General features: G+C 40.1%; 1 protein-coding gene across 5 annotated transcripts in view; it reads right to left on the bottom strand.

Annotated features, from left to right (window-relative positions):
* Positions 1 to 23,502, bottom strand: part of NRP1 (neuropilin 1) — a 114,557-nt gene that overhangs the window by 10,787 nt on the left and 80,268 nt on the right. For 3 of the 5 annotated variants that reach the window (XM_027717333.2, XM_027717335.2, XM_039380634.1), the window contains exons 9-14: positions 21,685 to 21,829; positions 19,923 to 20,254; positions 15,303 to 15,447; positions 12,252 to 12,356; positions 7,757 to 7,816; positions 527 to 664 (exon numbers count right to left, since the gene is read on the bottom strand). In XM_027717333.2, coding sequence (XP_027573134.1) covers positions 527 to 664; positions 7,757 to 7,816; positions 12,252 to 12,356; positions 15,303 to 15,447; positions 19,923 to 20,254; positions 21,685 to 21,829 — 925 coding nt within the window. The remainder of the gene's footprint in view (positions 1 to 526; positions 665 to 7,756; positions 7,817 to 12,251; positions 12,357 to 15,302; positions 15,448 to 19,922; positions 20,255 to 21,684; positions 21,830 to 23,502) is intronic. The other 2 variants (XM_039380635.1, XM_027717336.2) reach the window with 1 other exon arrangement.

The following is a 23,502-nucleotide window of genomic DNA, read 5'->3' as shown; positions in this document are numbered from 1 at the left end:
GGTGATATTTCTGGAAAAACTGAGTGTGAGCAAAGGATGGCTATAATCTCCAACTCCTGCTGGAAAGGAGAAGAGTATGGTAATACATCAATCTGGGAAGTTTCACTTAGAATACCTTGCTGTGGTGGGTAGTCCCTCTAACTACAAACAGGAATAAAGTGAGGTTTGTGCATGACTGTATCAGTTGGTCAGTGACATTTGCAAAATATTTGTTCATTCAAATATTTTTCTACACCAGATGATGGTTATCCAAAGGCAAGTCAAGGGAATATCTTCAGTTCCTAACAATAAATAATCTTTATTCCCCAACAAAAAGTATAATTACGGTCAGCTGTAACTACCTATAATAGATTAGGTTTCCTAGAGAACCATCTTTTTGACTTTACCTACTTCAACTTTAGCTATAAGATACCTTATAATATACTTTAGTTATAATTCTCTATCCTGTCATTTTTGAAGACTTGCTGGTATTAAACAGAACAATCTCTTCCCATGTAAAATGGCTAAATCATGAACTCATGATTACCTGTGTGGTCTTGAATTGGCCCGGTTTTGCTGGTCAGGATTGCCCACCTTAAATCCACCTGGTTGTCGTGCTCCCAGTGGCACAAAGTCTTTTGGGATCCCCAGCCAAAGGCACAGTTGAAATTGTATAGTGGTAGTTCTGCAATGAAAGAGGGAAAAGGGGGAACAACATATGATGATTAATTTTGTACTTCAAAACAAATGTATACAATTGACCATTAATGGAACCATTCCTCCTTAAACTGTGAGAAGCCATAGCAAGAGCATCCCTCCTGGGAAACAGATGAAAACCTACTATTTTTTGTAAATGATGTGATTGTTTCCTGTCTCTTTATGACCCATATTTTGGGATTTTTTGATTGATTCTTGTGATTTGCCCACATTAGCTGATAACCACATTGTAACATACATGACTCACAAAGAAAGATCCGGCTTACTTATCAGATATACTTTCTGGTATTTCTTTGCCTTGTAATGGTGCAACGTTTTGCAACAACTTGCAATGAGATTTGGACAAATATTAGAAAAGACAGAAACATTAGTGGAATGTCCTTGGCAAGGAAAGAATTTCGGGTGAAATCTGCAGTACATGGCTTCAATAAGGAACTCATTCAGCATCTTCGAGACGGTTAAGTAGGCCCACAAGATGGCAGCATTGAAATGGACAAATTGAAAGGGAAAAGGGACAAATGTGGCTGATTGCCAAATGAACTCAAAATAAGCTTCAAAACAAGCTCTGCATAAAACAAGGGAAGTCTGGCATTATGGTCAGGATGAGATCATATCTTGTCTTTAGCTCCTTTTCAATTCTGCCCAAAGGTTTAATACATAGTAGCTTATTTTCTTCAATAGAACTTGGAATTTAAATGGAAAGATTATATGAAGATAGCACATAAATCCCTTGCATTTCTCATTTTCAGAAGCAGTTTGAAATCTTTTGAGCTTTTGCTTCCTAACACATTGGTGTGAACTTTTATCTCACCTTGAGCAATGACAATTCCCAGTAGAGCAATACCCTTCCCACAGCAATGTGACCAAATCTTGGAGTCTTTTCTCAGTCATGACTCACGCCTTATTAAAGGAATAATTCAGGTTTACTTTAATGTGATGCTTTGTGCAAGTATAAACTAAGAACAAAGGACTCTGTTCTCCCATCAATATCAGCTCTGGGGGAAGAATTGTGTGTCTTGCCCATTATTAATAAAAAAAGTCATGAAAGATAATGCAACCCCTAGAATGAGTTCGTTTATTGTGGGAAAATAAGGAGAAATATGAGAAGTGTGTTGAGACCTGTGGTTGTCCTGACCTTTGAGGTGAAGCTCTTCCAGTCTGAAGAAGCAAAGACCTCCTCCATGTAGTGAGATGCCAGGGAAGACTGGGAAGGCTTTTGAACTCACAACCCAGATTTTAATGGAAATTAAACTAGAATAATCATTTTATCAAGACAGAGGAAACCTCAGGTGAGCAGGTTGAGACAGAATGGATATAAAAAGGGTTCATCTATCATTCTCTCCTTGCCCGCTGTGTCCTTGTTTGGCAGGTCCTTGCTCCCAGACATAGTTTTAACTCAACTCGCTGGATTCCTGCATTGCAGCCACTGTGCCCTCTCTCCTCTGGCCCCTAGAAAACTTCATTCTGCCAGCAGAGAGGTCTAAGCCATGGCAGTTCCTGCCCCTCTCCTCTGCCTGTCAGTGCCTTTGCTGTGCTGGGGCTCTCTCTGCACCGAGCTCTCGTTCCTCACTCCTTCCTTTCATCCTCCCCATCCCTCCTGCCTCCCCCCTCTCTCCCGCTGGCCTCCAGAGGGGTCTACTCCACATTGTCACGAATGCAGCATCCTAGTTGGGAACAAATGAATTAAACAGATAATGTCTGGCACAGGAATTCAATGTGGAGAAAAGATGTTTCCTGGAGCACCCTAGCCCTTTCTAGGAAAGAGGCAGATTGTGGTGAATAATCTCTCTTTGGGCTCAAAACGTTGAAGAAGCAGAGCTCAACCTAAGCACATGAGTGCAGAAAGGCAATCCATTATGTCTCTTTCTTCAGTATATGGGTTTTTTTTCTAGACAATGGGGCTAAGATCAAAGACATTTGCCCAAAAGGGGACATCTGAAAATCAAGGGGAGTTTTTAAAGAAATAGAATGACATTGCAATGAATTAAACGGTTTTAAGATCATGAAAAACAGCCTTTCATTGTCAAGGAGGCCTAGGGAGAGCTATATTGCATGGCTTTGACATCAGAGCCATGAGAGAGAACTTTAGAAAAGGTTTTAGAAAACGTAAAACAAAATTAATCTTATTAATCCCAGAGGATTATATTATGCAAAGCTAGTGATAGCCTGTGTGGTATTCAAACCACAGCAAAGGAGAACAGTAGTAGATAGATCGCATTCATCTGAAGATATCATACAGCATAAATGAACACATAGCACAAACAGATTGAAAGGACTAGTATTGTTCAACTCTGAATAAAAATAAATAGCAGAATACACAGGAGAAGTATGTAACTGAGTGAAGAATTCAGAAAAAAAGAATACAATATTCTGTTTTTTCCATTTCATAGCCCAAGAACTGTGAGATACTCATTGAAGTTCAATGTGGATCAAAGGGAAAAAATTCTCACATGATGTGAGCTGTACTTGCTCCCTCAAATGCTGCTAAGGCTGAACACAATTCAAAGAGAACTGGACACTGAAATGAATAAGGAAAATATCCAGAATCTAACTGTTAATTTTAAGTGCAGGAAGTGACCAAAGCCTTTCGCTTTATGCTCTAAGGACAGCTCTGAACATTGAGATTAGAAGGAGAGTTTCAAAACAGAGCTAAATTTCACAGCCCCATCTAATAAATAGTTTCTTACACTTTCATTTGAAATATATAGTCCAGGAAATTGGCAAAGAGCCTAAGTCTGATATGCTTTGGCCATGCCTGTGTTCCTTGGCTTCAGACTCAGAGACAGCATGGTGTAGCATAAAAATGAACTTGTTTTCCATGCAGAAGTTTCCACTGAAACTGAGAAGAATTTGACTGGTAACCTGTTCTCAGTTAGCTATTCCTTGCTAGGTTCCATTTGTTTTCTGAAAAGTGATTGTGTTAATATATTCCTTAGACAATCACAGCAATGGGATTGAAGGTCAAAGACAAGCCATTTCAGAGTGCTCTTATTTTATGGGCTCCTTAAACATGCCATCTCTTATTGCCTATTCTTATGTCTCTTCCAATCCTTCTCCCAGGGACTCATAAAAAGAAAGACAGACCTGCTAGCCAATTAATAAAGGACACTTGTAGCATGAGGATAGGTTCATTAAGGTTCAGTATGGACAATGGATTTGCCCCAGCAAAAGATAGACTAGTTCAACACTTCTATTAAAGGTCTCAGGGGGCTGATACAGTAGCTCACAGCAAGCTACAGGCAATCTGTGCTCTTTGTCCTTGAACTACAGCTTGGCAGCTCTGGTGGAAGGAAGGAAACTAGGGACAAGTAGCATTTGTTGTGCTCCCTCTGCAGCGCTGACCCATTCCCCTGCTAGGATAATTCTCCTGCCAATAGGTGATTGATCTCTTGGTTTGTGTGTATTGAGAGGATGAAGAAAACCAGCTATTACGTAATCAAATAGCAGCTCAGATGAGAATCTAAGAGAGAGGTGTGATGAAATCCCATATGCCTTTTTCAAGATGTAGGGTACGTGATACTGAATTAAAACAGATTTATCCTCTCAAAAAATAACCAACAGCTGTACTTTTTGACCACATCTTGCTCACAGCTGGGACCATTACTGCACATGAACAAGAAAGTAATTTGAAAATCTAGTTGAGTGAGTTTCTTGCAAGTCCATCAATCTTTCGTGGTCCACAGACTTTGATATATTTTTATAAATACTCTAACAAAAGGCAAGAAGGAGCAAGATGGCATTAAAAATGCTATGAAAATTCTCTTATAAGATGCTCTCGCCAAAGGGTAAATCAACATTAAAATAGGAAATTACAAACATAATTTGGACCACTTCAAAGTAGTATATGTGGTTTGATTCATATTTGCATTTCACCTTTTTATATCACTTATGCTGGCAGCACAGAATTACCTTAAATGATAGTAAATGATAACTGCTTTAATACCCCTGTACTGATGCAAAATTACCCCATCATAAATTAGAATCAGACCTGTTTTACCTTTAAATTATTTCTTAGCATAGATTTTAATTCAAGATTTCTTAGTTATATTTTTCTGAAATAGCTGTTACATGTTCAAAAAACAAGGTACTTTACTTCTTGGAACAGTCTGCTTTACAAGAGACTTGACTTATACACTGAGAGCACATACTGTAAATGAACAGCTTGCTTTGTATGTAAATAGCTAGGAGACAAGCATTTCAAATAGTCCTTCAGAATTGAAAAAGATGTGTTCAAAAAGACTACATGTTAGCAAATCTTAAGGCTGAGGCCTGAAAGGTATTTACCTTGACAGACAGATTTGTTAAAGGCATCTTTAAGTTTGAGGAGGAAAGTAGATCCTCTCTTAAAAATAAAAAATAATCCAAATCCTTAAACATTTTTAGCAGTTTGAAATCACAATAATTTTTTATTTTCTTTCAATTCGGTCTCCTTGAAATGAACTGTAAAAGTCGCCTCGATGGAAAGCTTGTTTGTACATGGAGGCTTTCCAGCTATTTGCTCTTAACAGTTTCCATAGTGTATGAAAGCTGGTTGGAATGGGATAATCTCAGGCTTTGACACACGCAAGCATGTTAGTTTGGGATAACAAGATTAGGGGTATTTGCAGGCTTGAATTCAGGCAGTAGGGCAGCGATATATGGCGTTGGCACCTATTGCAAAGTACCTGTGCCATGGCAGGTGCTGCTACTGAGGGGGCTGGTTAGTCTCTGTCCCTACTCACTGTGGCATGAGCTGCTGTGGCCAGCACTGCCACCGTGTAGTTCGTGCAGGGTTACCCACTGGAGCCTGCAAACTGCATCTGATCTGGAATAGCTCTTTGGCTTGGAGTTCATAATTTACCTCATGGTGCATTAGCATCTTAAGGTAAACCACACCTTAGAGGGAATTAAGGCCAAAACTGAAGGTTCAGTCCTTGGTATGTTAACTTGATACCTTGTTCAGCTTGAGAATAGCTGAAGGAGTGCACTTATCCTCAGGCAGCTGAGGGCCAGGGGCCCCCTGAGCAGCCCTGTAACCTCAAGGGCAGTTTAAACTACATTATTTGTAGCTGACACAGCAGACTCTCTCCCAGCTGCGTGGCCCCTCACTCCAATGTGCTCCGTCGTGCCAGTCAGGTCCAGCCATGCCCCTTCAGCAGAGGGAAATGTTTACACCACCCCCAAGCCAGGAGGGGTTTCCCCATGTTGAGGGAAATTTCTGTCTGACCCTTTTTGGGAGTTTTTTGGCTGCTTTTCAGTGAGGGATTATGAGGCAGCTGGAAACCTTTATGTCTTAAACTGGAGATTCTGGAAACCTTATTCTTATTTATTAGCGTCTGACTGATCTCTATCTATGATCTTTGTAATGTGCTGCCATGTGGGAGCCTGGAGTTTGGGATGTGAACTCGTCCCTTATTCCCCGGAAGGAAATGGTTCCTAGCAGCACAATGCAGGGAAGTAACATTGGCATACTTTGAACAGAGCCCCAGAAACTCCTTTATAAGAGAAAAATCTTGGCACATCACGGAGTAAGCAAAGGTGGTGCAGGAGGGAAGTAAGGAGAGAAATATCTTAATCTCTGGCAGTAACAGCCAATCTGTTACTGGGGAGTCCCGCCCAAGCCAGGGGGATTAAACACAACTTGCAAACTCAGCTGGCACTAGAGAGAAGGGAGCGAAACTGTATTGCACAGAGGCACTTTCTAAATTTACAGTTTGCTTAAATGCTAGAAGATACTTAAAAAACCCTCCTGTAAATAAATTCTTAATTTCATCAAAATAGAAACCTAAAATGTAATTTCAGACATAAAAACCAGAGTGCTTTACTCTAAATCCGTTGCACAGAATCCTTTCTTCCTTAGCATTCCGCACCCCTTTCCAAACTGTGGGATCAGCAGCAGCCCTCCAGCCCTTCAGCAAGGCTGACTGTTGAAGAGCAGGGTGGAGAGGTGTCCCATGAGGCTGGGCTAGTTTGCTGTTGTGCTTCTCATTGCACCACAATCCCCCTCTGCTCATAAAGCAGGGTAGAGCTAGAAATAGTGTATGCTGACTAAGCCAGCTGGATGACACTGGAGACAAATTTTGAGGAGAGTAAAAGCATTGGCCTCTGCAATATCTGAATGCAGAGGCTGAGAGTGGGAACAACACCTTAGCTAAGTCAGCTCTATCTCTTAATCAGGTCAACACCATCACTGTCCTCTAGGAAACTTGCATTATTAGTCCCTTTCTTTCACTTGAAGCAAGAGAGGATTGTTGTCACATGGTCGAGGAAACAATGATAAACATTTACCCACCCTGTTAATAAATCATTTGCAAGACTGTGCCTGACTGTGCTTTAATGGAGGAAATGGGAGTAACTGAAAATTGACCTCTACTGCTTCACAGTTATTGTTGCAAAGGATTTTTAACTGGTGCTCACAGTTTTTCGAGTTTGGCTTTTCTGCCCAAATCTATCCTCTTCCCCAGTTCCAGTAAATTGTACAGAATATTAAAAAAATGGTATGCAAGCTGTGGAAGCAGCAAACTAAGGAATTTAAAAGCTGCCAGTTATTGTATTAAGTAAAAAGGACTCGCCGCAAGTGACAACTTGGTTTTCCCTTTTCAAGTTCATGGTAGCAGTTTATTTTGAGAAAACTTGCTAGAAAACAATATTGTAAAACTGCCAGCTCCCTGGTGGAGAAAACTGGCAAACTTTACTTGTCTTAGTTTTGTAAAACCATGGATATAAATAGTGAGTGGGCCTGTGTGGCTCTGTTTTTGTTTTCCCGGAGTTTGCAAACACACTTTGTGTCACTGACATGCCACATTTAAAGAGTGCACTGTGTGATTAAGTTAGTTTAATTTTGTCAGCATTTGGCATTTGCTGATGCAGAAGGAAATCTTGTTCTCTGCTGTGTCTACATGTGGATGAAAGGAATAAAATATTTACTGTACAGAGCTAAGAGACCAGATGCTTCTTTACTTCAGAGACTTTTAAGGAATGGGAAGTCAGGAAGTGCTGCAATTCATTATTTTGTCTCTGGCACGAAATTTGGGTATGGAATTTATTGCGGTTTTAATAAGAAAAAAGAATTCTTTTTTACCTGGTTGTAATGTATTGTCAATTACTGTTGGCTTTTCTGTATTCAGCACTGTAGTCCCACCTGGAAAAGAAATTATGCGTATCATGATACATGGGACACAATAAAGGACACAGCAGTCATTAGGAATATCCTATATATAAACCTGAAATATTGCCATCTTTATTAGACATGTAGGTAACTGAGTATGTGAGCTTAGGCATGAAAATACGACATCAAAGGTCTGGTTTCTTCTATCAAAAAGGAACACAAGGACTCTTCATTAAATAAACCTCTATATCTTTGGAGTTGTTGCAAACACCAACTAAATAATCCTCACCATGTCCCTGTGGCTGTCCTGGGTTTATAGACACAGATTTGCTCCAAATGACACAGGGAGTCAGTGACTGATGTTTATGGTACCTCCTAGGAGTCATTACTGTGTGCATTTACTCATTACATGTTGTTTCTCACATCAGGGATGTGAGGTCCTTCAGCCCCTGCCATACTGGTTCCTCCCCAGTTGTTTCACATGTTGTTTCATAGCTGTGTTGTGAGACCAGCTCACAAGAGAAGTACATGGGAATTGCCTGACTTTAGGATCTAACCTAAGGCAGGTCTCAAAGTGAAGGAGGAATTAAAGACCTCCCCTTTGTCCTTTTCTTCAAGCAGATAAACAAGAGGTGAGTGGGGTCATGGACCTCTCCTAAGCTCACTAATTGTTATTTTTAAAATACTTGACTTTTTAAAGCAAGCCTCAAATTATTGATAAAGGAAACAAAAAGGAAATTAGCACAATTATAAATGCACAGTGGGGTGCTGATTACCAGTCAATGGCTCCTCTTTTCTACAGCAAGCAAGTGCTTAAAGCATTATAGAAAGGATGACTATGATGACTTCCAATGAGAATGAATGCCCAAGCTGTATCAGCTTTATGTTTGTGAGAATAATCTGATGGGAAATGCTATAAGCCACGCAAATAGAGTAGCTCTGTATGGGGTCCAAATAGAGCAGGAAGGAATCTGGCCTCCAGCACAATTACAGTTAATTGCAAGGGAGGCTTCACTGTGATACATATGTGCAAGTGCTGTCACGAAAGCAACTCTAACAGTCATACCCATGAGAACGCGGGTGCCACACTCCCACTGGGAAAGGATAAAAGAGGGTAAGGTTCTGATGAAATCCCCTCTGCACTACCCTGATATCCTTAACCGGCCACAAGACTTACATACTTGCCTTCAATGATTTTGGCAGAAGAAAAGCAAGTTTACAATTAATTTATTGGTAAAATCAGTTCTGTGCATTTTAGTGTTTTAAGTAACTTCAAAGGTACAATGAAGTGTTTCTCCAGTGTCCAGAACAACTGGGCACCACTGCCTGGGGTTTCTAGGTGTTGTAATAATAAATTATACCAAATACCAAATGGTATTTGGTACATGGTATTTGTCCTCAGACAACTGCAAGAAAAGTGTAGAGAACAGAGCAAAGGTCTCCATGTAACCTTCATCAACCTCACCAAGGCTTTTGATACTGTGAGCAGAAAAGGTCTGTGGCAGATTTTGAAACGTTTAGGTTGTCCCCCTAAATTCCTTAAAATGATCATCTCACTCCATGAGGATCAGCACGGCCAAGTCAGATATGGCAATGCACTTTCTGAGCCCTTTCTAATAAAGAATGGTGTGAAACAAGGCTGCGTTCTTGCTCCAACCCTATTCACACTCTTTTTCAGCATGATGCTCCAAAGGGCCACAGCAGACCTCGATGATCAGGACAGTATCTACATTCGATACCGTACTGATGGAAGCCTTTTCAACCTAAGGCGACTGAAGGCCCACACCAGGACCTTAAACCATCTTGTCCGGGAGCTGCTTTATGCTGATGACGCCGCCCTTGTTGCCCACACAGAAGCAGCTCTGCAACGTTTAATATCCTGCTTTGCAGACCCTGCTGAGCTCTTTGGGCTGGAAGTCAGCTTAAAGAAGACGGAAGTCCTCTACCAACCTGCACCTCAGGAAGCCTTCCATCATCCCCATATCACCATTGGCCAGTCAGAGCTTAAATCAGTCCAGCAGTTTACCTACCTAGGTAGCCTCATCTCCTCAGATGGTAAGATTGATGGGGAGATAGACAACAGGTTAGCAAAGGCATATAGTGCTTTTGGAAAACTCCATAAAAGAGTATGGTATAATAAACACTTGAAGAAAAGCGCCAAGATCAGTGTTTACAAAGCCATAGTGCTGTCTATTCTCTTATACGGTTCCGAATCATGGGTCATCTACCGCCACCACCTGTGTCTCCTAGAACGCTTCCATCAACGCTGCCTCCGTACTATCCTAAACATCCACTGGTCAGGTTATGTGACCAATACATCTGTTTTAGAACAAGCAGCAGTCACTAGCATTGAGGCCATGTTACTGAGAACTCAGCTGCGCTGGGCAGGGCACGTCTCAAGGATGAAGGACCACCGCCTCCCTAAGATCTTGCCTTACGGTGAACTTGCCTCCGGATGCCGCAAGAGAGGAGCCTCGAAGAAAAGATACAAGGACTCCCTGAAACATCATCTCAGCCTTGGTCATATTGATCATCATAACTGGTCTACTCTGGCCTCAAATCGGGAGGCCTGGAGACACACCATCTACAATGCTGCCGTTTCCTTTGAGAACGCACGCAGGATCACTCTCGAGGAGAAAAGACAATGCAGAAAGAATCGTATCCTGCTGAATACACCACCTAAGGAGTCTTTCTGCTGTGCCTTTTGCAATCAGATATGTCTATCTCATATTGGCCTCATAAGTCACCAGCGTGCCTGTAACAAACACGGATAGAGCCTTCCTAAATCTTCGTTCGCGAAGCCTAGCCATGAATAATAAATTATACTAAAGTGTCTGCACCTTTGTAGAAGGGCAATGTAGTAATTTTCAATATTAGTACTGAAACAGGTTCAGTTCCCCAAAAGAACTGGTGCTCAGAAAGGCCAGTGGCTGTTCCTTTGTCTTAGAGATTATAAACTGCTCCATAAGCTCAACCTGCAAAAACTGCCATAAGGTTTTTCTTCTGCTCAGTGAGTTTTCCCTAAGAGACATGTTGGACGCATTCCTGAGCTCCCTGAAGTGCAGAGACTGAGTGAACATGGAAGGTGCTTGAATAGATCTCTCTCTGTCCCCTCATACAGCCTCCATCTATGTAAAATATGTCTCTACCTATTGGGCTTTCCCAGACCATGTAAGGCTTTGCAGGAAAGCTCCAGTGTTTCCTGACCTGGGTCTTTCTTTTCTAAAAGATTAATAAATTACCATGTTTAAACACTGAAAGATTTCTGAGTTACCTTAAACACAATACAGAGTATTTTGTCAGACTCCCCACATGGCTGTTTTCAAAGGGAATAAGATTCGTCTGGGGCACGGATTTGAAAAGCAGTGACAGTGACCATGCACTGTCTTTTCCACTCAAGACTTCTTTTTTCAATTTATGGTTTGCAACATGCAATTACAGGAGACATTGGCAAAACTCAGAAAGGGTTTGATGCTGAAACTGCACTCTCATTAGTATCTGCTGCCTGATGTTCTACTTGGCTCCGTCCGAAAAGCCAATCTCTTACCTAAGCTTTCCCAATGTCCTCTGGGACAGCTATTGCCAGATTTTAATACTATTTTATATCATTGATATAAGAAGCAATAAACATTTATTAGATAAGCCCATCAGGGAGCAGTGATGAAATAACTCGTGTTGCTGTATCTAAAAATAAACTCAATTAATGTACATGTACAGATCTCATCAAACAGACCCAGAGATTTGCAGAACAAGTGACCTCCAAGAAGAGATCAAACGCATAGAGGTGCAGTGTCAGCTCTCTAGAAGGACTAGTGGTTCTGTGCAAAACTGTGAGGATATGAAACTTAGCAAGCTTCCTCTGTTCCAGATGCAGACTATGTTATGCCTCCCCCCCCTATTTTTCTGCTAGTGATGGCAGCTTGGAGAACATTAGCCCCTCTGTGGCTGTAATGCATTGTTGGTGGAAAAGCTCATGGAAATATTTCTGGCAGCGTGAGTATGTGTAAGTATGCTTTGATGAAACAAATGTGTTTTGTTTCTGTCTGGGAAAGGTTTGGGGATGAGATTCGACTCCTATACTAAATGTTAGGTAGGGAGCAGATATGTAAATCTAAACAATATTTGGAGTTCTTCAATCTCAGGCAATAAACTCCAAAAGGTTTGTCCAGCTTTTCTGTTAGTAAGAGGGAGTTTGATTAGGGCATTTCATTAGACACAATTCCTGCTACAAAAATTGCCCTCTCTTCCATCTAGTCACTGTTATTTGCTTCAAAAATTACATAGCTGAGAAAACAATCAAAAGTATTGTCATATGTAAAAGGCAGATGCCCATGTTTTGGCAGCACTAACAATATGAACTGCATACCAATATTCATTAATGTTGAGTGATTAAATCAGTGCAAACATTTAGCTGTTGATGGATATGAGCTACAATGAAGCTGCAATGGAATGAGGATGGTTTCTGCACCTGTCAGTTGGTAGTCATCACCTGTGCCACTGTGACAGTTTGCCTGGTCATCATCACACTCATCCACGGGCTTGCCTTCAGAAACGGTTGGGACAGCGGTAGGAGCTGAAACAAGATCCAGTCATTCAGTTAAAACATGTGCTGGAGAACCAGCATGCAATTGGCAGTAACCTCTTGATGAACACCATATGCTGTCTTCGCGTGTTCTATCTGAGGATTGAAGCAACTCTACCTTGCAGGTTAGTTAGCATTTCTTTGGAACGGGGAGCATCTGTTCTGACTCCTGCACTAAGGCACTCTGATGTGTCTGAGATCAAGGGCTGAGCAGAGTTGGGCAGCAAAGCCCCGGACTCTCTATTCACTGGCTAATGAGTGTTTATTGCTCCTACGAAGGAACAGTGAAAGGCTGGCAAGGCAGAATGAGAGTCTTGGGGGATTGTGTGGAGGGTAGAAACCCCATAATTTTATTGCTGGCCAAAGTGCCTGTCAGTGGGCCTGTAGAGAGGAGCAGGAGGGGCTCATGCTCAAGCTGGTAATTCTCCAACATCCACCACATTGCTGAAGAAACCTCTCTGCAGAACATATGTAAGAGAGGAAATGTCTGAGCAGAGTCCTGGTAACAGCGGCAGGAAGGTAGTGTGATTTAGAATCACTTTGTGCTCAATGAGGAGACCTGGAAGGAGTTTCTTTTGTTTTTTGTTGAAGTTATAAATAAATAAGACATCAGTGATGTCAGTCATCCCTCCCGGCCACCTGCCTGCTTCTCACTGGTGATGACTTTCCAGTAGCTGCTGCCTAACCGACAGAAGTCTGAATTCTGTTAGTGCAGTTAAAGCTTCAGGTTTGTGTAAAATGCCAGAAAACACATCTGTAGCCCAGTATCTGCAAAGCATATCACATCTGGAAAATCAGAATACAGATATTTGGTGTTGTGTTTATGTTTTATGCTGCACATATAGTTCCCTGGCTCAAGATAAGCACTCCTGGAATGTGATCTAGGCTTTTGTCTGTTCTCATCTATTGTTATTTTCATTAGCAATCTTTTTCACTCATTATAAGTTATGCAATAATGCATGTCCTTTGCAGATTCATCTTTTCCCTTCTACTGCCCCCAGTTCCTGCTGTGCACACAAGATCACATACACTGACTTTTTGGCCTGAAAATGTCAGGAGAGGTGCTAGTTTTTGAAGCAGCTATATCCTGGGATGAAACATGCCTCTTTAAAACTCAGACCTATGCTTTACAGGTTTAATCTACCCCCAGTTAAAGAAAAGGTCTGTACTTATTATGAATTATGCAGAGCGTTTGTTCCTCACATTGCTATAAAAAAACCCTCTGGGGCGGGTCCCTCTACCTTTCTACATCCAGTTAAATTTCTTACCTTGATCTTTGTGTCCCTGTATAGCCTCAAGCTTGCCCACATCTCTGCCATCATTCCATATATGCCCCTCCGGGATGCTTCAAGCACACAAAACTTGCCCTTGCTCATTAGTGCTGGAGAGCTAATTTCTACTGCTCTCTGTGCTAACCTCCATGCTTCTTTTCTCATCTCTTTTCTTGCTCAGTAAATCTCAAGTGACTTCTCTTCATTCAACTCCCTCCTTAAGATACAGTTATACAACAAAGTTTTCTTATTATGCTTCTCCCATGGCTAAGTGTGAACTGACCTCACTTGTGAGGTCACATGGGTGACCTATAGGTGAGCATACATCAAAAGTACACCATAGAAGAAAGACAAATGCAAAAAAGAGTCCCGGGAAAAAAAAATTGTACTTGCTTTTGCAGTTTGCCTAAAAGCACTCACTGAGCATCTCACTGTCCATCTCACTGAGCAATGTGTTCTTGTAGGGTGGTCCATAGACTCACTTCTTGATGTCTAGGTGGCTACAGGAGCCCTGTGGCTGAAGGACTTTGCCCACAGGTTGTTAGTTTACATAAGGCAGGTGCTGGGTTTTCTTTTTTCCTGAGCAAGTAGCACAATAGTCTGCAGGAACTAAGTATTCCCACAGGAAATGAGGACTTCCTGCAGGAACTAAGAAGTATTTCCAACCTCTCCACTTTCCGGGCCAAGTAAAAGCATACTTATTCAATCTGGCCTTCACTAAAAAAAACAACACAGAACTCCTCAGTTCTCACAGCAAATGCCTCCCACACTTCCCCCTTGGGGGAGAAATGGTGAGAAAGGAATGGAGGCAGAGCAGTTGCTTCCATTCATCTTGGGAGCCTGTTCCGCTACTTCTATACGAGGTGTCACATGAAACCCCAAATAACATGGTTTGCTATTCAGTGTGTTGTTAAGCTGGGTGACTTATAAACCTCACCACTATACCATCACTCACCAGACAAAATTGTGAAATTCGCATAGTGTTGCCTGTAGTTATCTATGAAAGTAAATAATCATTGTTTATATAACAAGAATCAAAGCTGACTTCATGTCACAGTCCAAGGATAAATGTCTAAACTTTGCTTTTCCTGGTCTTTCATCTCCTATATACTCTTGCAAAACTGAAGCTTGGAAAGGGACAAAGAGGTCCCCTTTTACCCCCAAAAAGGAACAGCACAGACACTGTCCAGCCAAGTGATCTTTGCCCACCATAGATTCTGGTGTGACTTTCTGGTTCTTTGAAGGATAGAGGGACATAATCGCTATATTTAGTGCAGAGCTCCCTGTGCACAATCAGAAAACATCTCTTACAGGGTTGTATTGTGGTAACATAAAATTAAAGTTCCTGTCTTTATTCTCTCCTAATAGTTCTATGATTCTCAAAAGTATAATCATAAAGCTGCTTAAGGGAACGGAAAACCATGTGGAGAATATAATCGTGATTCAACAAAGGAATGGGAAAAAAAGAATAATACTTGTGCCTTGGGCATATTCAAATGTCTGCAGAGAAGGAACTTATTAGGCCAAGAAACAGCACTAATGGCAGTCATGGAAGTGAGAGTCCAACGTGTTGCCTGTGCAGACACAGCAGTCTTCTGCAGTAGACCACGTAGAGAATGTATTTATGAAAATAATAAAGTGCATTCATCTCTATCAGAGCAATTACCTTCGAGTTCACAGCCCAGCAGCTCCATTCGCAGCCCCAGTCCCCCATGTGTGGCTCTCTCAGGGTAGACACGGATGAATCTTGTCGATACAGGTTCAAAAGTCCTCAGTTCAGGCGTGTCATAGTTGGTGTTGCCTTCAAAAGTCTGCAAAGCATGACAAATACTACTTGTTAAAAAAAAAAAGGCAAAAGCTATTTTCAACACTCATCCTTTTTCCTTCATTCTCCAGTCTTTGAATTAGGTGAGCAGTAGGCCAGATTCTAACTGATTAATAAGTGGCAGGCATTCCTGCCCTGAATGAGAATGGAAAATACACTGCTAAAGCTTCTCAAAAAAGTAATGCATTTCATTTTTCATAAACTCAGTAGCAACCAATCCATGAGGGTCATAACAAGAGCTGAGTGTTTAATGAGACATGTTTTTAAATGATGCTCTGATCTGCTGTTTAACTGGGTGACATTTCCATCACTTCTCAGGCAAAAAAAATGGCTGAGGTGAAGATCCTGTCACCTTTTAAGTGGTTACAATAATAATCCAACTATTCAAGAGAAAATTTCAATCTGATTTCCCCCAGTGACAGAGTTTCACAAGTTGTAGTTATTTCAAAAGGCATAAATTAAACTTCAGGAGCAGTAGCTGCAAGAGTTCTTCCAGTGAACCTGCTATTGAAGAAGAATAAAAAGAAAGAAAGAAGAAAGCTGCTTCCTGACAAAACTGCGATATAATCCAACGGGCAAGGCAGGTCAGCAAATGTACATTTCAGACAAAAATCTCTTCTCTGAGTTACAATCTGGGTTCTTCAGACATACTGCAACTCTCAATGGCATTTGGTTGATACCTTCAGCTTCTCTTGTCAGTGATCTTTTGCATATAGAACATGTTACAATTTTTATTTATAGCAACACCTCAGGTGCCTCCAGGAAGATGATCAATCCCTAGAATGAATCAACTGAAAGAAACAGTCCTTGGCATGAACACTTTATAACCAAAGATAGGTAAAAGCAGTTATTTTTATTCTATTTTGTGGTAAAAAATGTCTTCAGAATATCAGGTACAGAAGACTCTAAAGTACAAAATATGAAAATGTATATAACTATGAAGTAAAAGTAAAGTGTTCTCATCCTTTTCTATGAATTAGGAAAATGGCAACACACTAAAAACCATCTTCTTTGAACTGCAGTTCAAATTTGGGATTAGAAGCACTACTATAAGAAACTTCTAACTCATAGCTGTGAAACCCGAAGCCTTCTTCAGGAACAAACTATCAGATGCTCTTAATTTTGGATGAGAACAAAACCCAGCCTGCAGCAAACTCCTTCTACTGATCTGGAACAGAGAAAACAGATGCCACGGAAAAAAGCTGGCTGTATTTCCCAAGGCACAAAATCAGCATATGTAAACTGGACTGTGACTTGTATGTTCAGTGAAGTCCTAAAAGCCTTGCTTGTTTTTACCTCGGCATTGTGATCCAATGGTCCACAATCCCTTCTGGCCATTGGTTATAGAGTGCACATGGTAAAAACCAATGGTGATGGTAGACTATGACCAACTAAAATAACTTCAACATAATGCTGCTTCTCCTGCTTCCTAGGGAAATTGCACCTCCAAGGTGCCTTCAAGGGGCACTGGTTGACCCAGTATATTGCCAGTGCTTGGAAGACAGTTGTCAAGAATCCATGTGTAGAGGGCCTGTCAGATCTAATTGACGTGGAACTGCATATTATTATATTTGAATAACAATACAGTGCAAATGATCAGAAAAGCCACCTACCACATGAGAAAGAATGAATGCCGTTTTATGTATACAAAGTAGACAGACACATGTATCTGAGGAATCCTTGCTCCCTTTTTAATAGTAGTCTTAATAGCAACATATAATAATGAAAACTGATTTATAAAAGACATCACTACTGGAGTACTGACACATAGACATCAGAATTCAATAGGCATCTAGAATTATATTGAATCATTGTCCTTTGTAGTGCAGAGCTGCCTGTGATTCAATTTTGACTGTTCATTTAAAACACACCGATATTCTTTGTGGGAGAGGAGAGAGGAGTATACAGCAAAACTTCACTTTGTGAGTGTCTTTTATACAGGCTGTGACACAAATTGCTTTCCTTCCCTACAAAAATAAGTTATAATAAATAATAGTTAAACAAAAGAGAAGCTAAACTGGTGAGAGGAAAAAATTCTGCCTAACATATTTTAAAATCAAAATAAACACGGCAGAAAAATTTTAAAAGGATGTTCCAAATGACAGGATGTTCTGAAGTGTCTTGTACCAGAAATGATGACAGGAAGTGTAAAAAACCAAAAAAACTCCAAAACCAAAAAACCAAACCAAAACCAACCAACCCTGTCCCCAGAAAAAGTGGAAGGAGGAGAGAAGTATGACATGAAAATGGAGTTCTGCATGGTAGTTTGGGGATTTGTGTTTTTCATTCCTTTGAGTGCTTGAGCTAGGCTGCAGGGGAAACATTTTGCACACTCAAAAATTGCTGAAATTGGGTCAGCCAAAGAGGAAGGAGTTATGGTAGTCCTTGTGAAAGGACCTACAGGCATGAATGACAAGATCGTGCTGAGAAACAAGGTGATGTTTCACCCGTTGGACATATTCTATTGTTATGTTTAGCCTGTCACTGCTCTTTTTTTCCTAAAATGCAGTTGTTTGTTTATTGAAAGTCATGACTTTAACCAAGTGAAATGACGTGTTTCATTTCATATAACAGGGCTGTTTCTAATCCATGTTCCTGCTGTGACTCATTATATCATGCTGTCCCATCCAGCTCTACTCACATTTAAAAATACTACATTCCAGTATTAACATTTTAAATCCATCGGACTCACAAATCATGGGATTTATCTGATTCTCTTTAAAGAAAACTTGTGCTTTGGAAGAAAGTTTATTAAATATCTTGAATTTTGAGGAATGATTATAATTATGCCACGAGAGATTCGAATTCCAGCCCTCTCCATTCCATTAATCTTGAAAGTTAATTTATGGTAGTGATGAAAGCTGGGGATGGGTTCAGTGCATTAGTTAGCACACTAGTTTTCTTGTCAAACTCTAACTTCTGACAATGATGGCAAGTGCCTGTATTAGAAAACAGAAAGCCATGCAGCAGACGGCGCGCTGCTTTGAAAGCATATGGCATTATTTTTTTCCCTCGTTGAGCCACAGTGTAGAAGTACATGTCAAAACAACATCTATTTTAGAACGAAAATGGTTAGATCCCATTGTTGATTTACACTCCCTTCACACTTTATGATGAAGTCAAAACTCATGGTAACGAGAGAAAGGAGATGACTGCAAAGGCTGAATCCGTTTAGTTTTAATCCCCCAAACAAATGATAAAAAGTGAGAAAATGCAGACATATTCAGTGCGATTAAAACAGGAGAGAATGAAGTCCAATATTTACCAAATGTGCCTGGAAAAGCTACATCCATGGGCCCACTCAGCTTTTCCTTTAAGGAAACACAGGTTTGTCCAAAGGATGAGTCTGTATAGCAAAACAGCTTTTACATCTAATTTTCAAACTAACACAGATGAGATATGAAGCAACTCTCAGGATTTCCATCTGCCAAGCACCACAATGCTTTGCCTTTTGAGGGTACATTTTGGTATGCAATTGCCTGGTCATCCCAGTACTACAGCACCAGCATGCCTACTCATTTCTTCAAGGAACTGCGTAGAAAGACTAAAAAACAAGTTGCGCCTTTTGAGGCAAAAATGCACTTTGTGAGCAATGATAACAAAATGGGATGGAAGATTAAAATCAGATTTGGTATAAACAAGCTCAACACAGTGCAGTTTAGATCCTGAAACACATACATGCAAAGACAAACCAAAACAGGTACATTCCCAGAAGCTTTTCTGGGCCACACTCATTTTCCTTGGCATGTAACCCAGCAATTCATTTGGTCCTCCTCTGTAAACGTCTTTCAGTTCCTGCTTGAGCCTATGAACCAGCTGCCCTTTATTCCCAAGCAACTGCCAAGATGCTTCACTTGTGACAATATAATAGTACTTTTCACTTGGGAGGGGATAACTTGTCAAAAACTTCTTCACTTTCTTTTGGAGGGACTTGGATCAGATCATTACAAAGAGCCTATGAAACTCTCAGAGCAATCTATAGGCAGTCCAGAAATACAACAGGTACTCCATTGAGTTAAATAACCCCACTCTTACTCTACAGCTCTGACAAAAATAGATAAAAAGAAAAGTAATTCAGTGTCTCAAATAAATTCGTTCACTTTCAATTTTAGTGTGGAGTTTAGTTTTTTAGAGTATACTTTTAAATCCCATTGCATGGGATTTTGCAGTAACCTGGGGGCCACGGAAGCACCAAGTTGTCAGGAATCAAGCCTGAACTACCTGTTGAATAAGCAAAACCTTTGCTGCCAGAGAGAGGTAAATGTCCCAAGGCCAGCTCTTGCCCTCAGGCATGGGATGGCTCTCACAGCACCCCTTCAGGATTGCTGCCCTTGGAGTTCCCCTGCTTGGCTTTGTCCCAGCTGTGTGCCTTTTCTAAGGTCAGAGACAGATGCATAGAAATGTAATGTAAACTTTTTTTTTTAATGTAACTTTTCTTTAGTGCAGAGCTTTTCTTCTTACCTTTATCTTTTTCTTGCTGGAATCCATAATCATTTTCCAATCTGATCCATTGTTGCTGTAGCCAATTTTGAATTTTTTCATGAACACTTTGTTTTCTCGGTGCTTGCCTCCCTGGACAATTATACCCCTCACTATTTTTTCTTCACCAAGATCTATTTGAAGCCATTCATTTGTGTATGGGTGAGTAGTTGGTGGCAGCGCCCAACCTGAACGGCTTGTTATGAGCCGAGCATTTTCTGGGATCCAGTTTCTATCCACTTGAGTAGATGCAGTAATCTGAGAGTCAGGAATGAGCCCAGACACCATACCCAGCATCCCAGAGCAAGGATAATCTACAGAGAAAAAAAGCCCCAAATAAATTAAATAGTTAATCTGAACAAGCAATAAAACAGAAACAGGACACATCAGTCAAATCAACTATCATAAGTAATTACTTATTTATTTCTTATATCCCAAAGAATCTATTTGAATTTGTATATAATTTTCATTTGTTCAAACTTGCACATCCTAGTTTTGGCAGGAAGTACCAAAATACCACAAGTATTTTTGGCTTAGTGGGAACCAAAAGGATCAGAAAATCCTATTCTATTCTTGTTTTCTATTCTTCTAGCTAAGGCAAAGAGTGCAGGGTCATCTGAATTTGTGAATCTTTCCCTAGAGAAAACTTCCAAAATCAGCCAAAACCTGGGTGCAGATTGCTTTATTTTGGTGGCATTGGAAATGGAAATCTTCATAGATTCTGTAAAATACAATTTTATTGATGCGGGTGAGATTTTCCTGTTGTATTTCCTTGGTCTCTCAGACTTTTTCAGATGAAACAGAAGCTAAATAGTTGCTTCTTTTATGATCCTAGATAAAAGTAAATTAGAAGTATCTGCTAACAAGGAATGAAGATTTCCAATATAGAATGTAACAGCAGTCCTGCTGACATCTAATCTGAAAAGACTTCATAGAATGACCTGGAATTCTCTAACAAAGTAATTAGTAATCTTATTTTCCTGCTGTAGGAAAACCAGTCCTAAGAAACATTTTCAAGACTAAAGAAACCCTAAAAGGAAAAAAAAAGCCCTAGAAGTATTAAAAATCACTCCAATGAACTATGTTAATTGCTAAAAAATGCACTAGAAAAATTAGCTTTGTAAAATATAATAACTCATTAACATTTTCTTTCATCTATAACTCGTATTTTTACTTTACGTATAAAAGCACCTCCATTTTGTAGGAAGTATAGGAAATGCAAAACTATAAAAAAAGATTTCTAAAAAAAAATTTGATAGGAAACTGTGTGATATAAAGGAGTTGCTTTCCAATACTTATCATTATTGACTATAAATACCATTGTTTGCATAGGTTCCAGATCTGAGTGTTTGTACCTCGCAATGCTTCTGTATCTAGCTATGTACGTTTGTTCCTTGGGAAACCTGCTGAGAATGACCTATGAATAGCAAGCATGAGAGAGAGGGACTGGGGGGTTAGGAAGGAAAACTAAGATGGGAATTTGCAAAATATCCATGTATCTCAGGTATTTGCATGGACCTGTAAAGTAATTGCAAGGAAAGTAATTAAACCTAAAAGATAATGTCAGAACAACAGTCAGATAACACTAAATGTTTGGGTTGTGGTGTTTTCTTTTTTTTTTTTTTTAAATTTCTAGATTCAGACCATACTGCAGATTGTGAAAATGCATTTCACTCATAAAAATAAAACTCACAGCATAAGCACAATAAATTCCCTTGATTTTATAATTCTTCCCAAGACCTACCTGTTATTTTGCAGCCATAGACTTCAAATCTCAGTGAAACTCCATTTTCCCAAGACACAGGTCTAATTCGCACAAACCGGGTTAAAACTGGTTTGGCAAAAGGTCTGTAAACAACATCAGTGGGATTGCTATTCCCTTGAAACACCTTTGTGTGGAAACAAAAAGTATATATATGTTAAACTTTCTCTTAAATGTTGTTTACAATTCTGTGTTTTACACATAGTTATGATATAAAGTCTAACCAGGGTTATTTTGTGGGGGCTGAGACAAAAGACTTGCATGGGAAACTCCTTAATCTCCTAAAACAACTTTTGCAGACAGATTAGCTTTCCTTGGGGAGGAAAAATGAAGATGGAAGATGTTCAGTGATACTAAAAAAGGTGTTCCCAATGCCCAGATCTATATGCAGGAATGACATATGCTGGTCTTTGTCACCCAAGGACTTCTGTGTCCTGGAAGAATCCCTCAATGCCCCATCATTAGGGCAGTTTTATCTCTAGTACACTCGTAGAACAATGCAAAAGCTACAGAACCTCAGGCTCAAACTAAAGGTTTGGATTTCAATTAGACCACAAAAAAATCCTATATGGAGTTAGGATAAAAACATATTATTTTGCTGTCCTTGGGCTTAAAAGTTTTGCAGAGGATATCATGCAAACCTTGCTTTGTCAACCTCTTGTTTTCAAATCCTTTTCAACAAGTACTCAGAATTTTTTTTCTCCTTGCATACTGAATGGAAGTCTATTTAAAATCTACATAACAGGCTTTAAGACTTTCCCTGCATCCCCTGAGGCTGGCAGTCAAATTAAATGAACAATGAAACTTCCACAAGAAGGGACAGGATTGGGCTGTGCTTTCATGTTGAGGATCCTGTAGACTTGCTCCTTCCTAGCAGAGCTGAAACCTTGCAATGTTCTAATCCAAAGAAGGTGATTCAGCTTCCTGCTTCTTCCTCACATAGGGAAGACCGATTTCCTGTTGTTTTCCATGGATACAAACCCCTCTCCTTTTATGGGACATTTCTCCCATTTCTTACACACACTGTCTACTTTCCTGTTTGTTACTTACTGTAACTGCACTAATTTGGATCGGTGACCAACAGCACACAGCTGTCAACTCATCAGGCTCAGTTACATCTCAAGTAATTTAACGTCTAGTAAGAGATTTTAAATGGAGCTACATTTCTTTTCAGCAACTTTTTTCTCTGTGAGGACCTCCTGTAGTTTTCTCGAAGTTTGCATCTGACAGAGAAAATGAGTTTTTTCTCAAAAGTACACAGCTTCCTATAAGGTGTTAGTAAAATACGAAGGTGAGGGTGCCTTGAAGAGATCTGTAGCTGTGAACTTTTAATGGGAATTAAAACATTAGAGAGAGAATGGTGCATGGTTTTTTCTTGTCTCTATCAACAGCAAAATATTGCCATTTTAGAAATCTAATTTTTTTATAAAGCCTTTGGGCAAGTGACACAGGTTTAGGAAGTGTTCTCATTAATTAAGGACAGCATGTGCAAGAGAAACTCATGTAAAATACACTCTTGGAGAGTTTACAAATTGAAGTTGGTAATGAAAATCAGGCATGGTCTGATTTTGAAAGAAGCAGTTGTTCAGATTACAGAATTCAGAGCCAGGAAACCATGTGTCTCATACCAGCCACAGTGCTGGCTCCTCTTGTGACTTTGGGCAAGTCAGTTATTTTAGCTTTACATATCATTGTACAGTGCCCACATTGTGGCATTTGACCTGAAGTTCCTGTAAAACCAGGATAATACCTATCAAAGAGAAGCTTTCAGTATTTATTTTTTTATTGTTTTACAAAATG

This window comes from Pipra filicauda, unplaced genomic scaffold (assembly GCF_003945595.2).
Source record: "Pipra filicauda isolate LSUMZ 115617 unplaced genomic scaffold, ASM394559v2 scaffold1_size10287979_pilon, whole genome shotgun sequence".
Lineage (NCBI taxonomy): Eukaryota > Metazoa > Chordata > Aves > Passeriformes > Pipridae > Pipra > Pipra filicauda.
The sequence above is the reverse complement of the archived record's forward strand: the minus strand, read 5'-3'. Positions and strand labels throughout refer to the sequence as shown.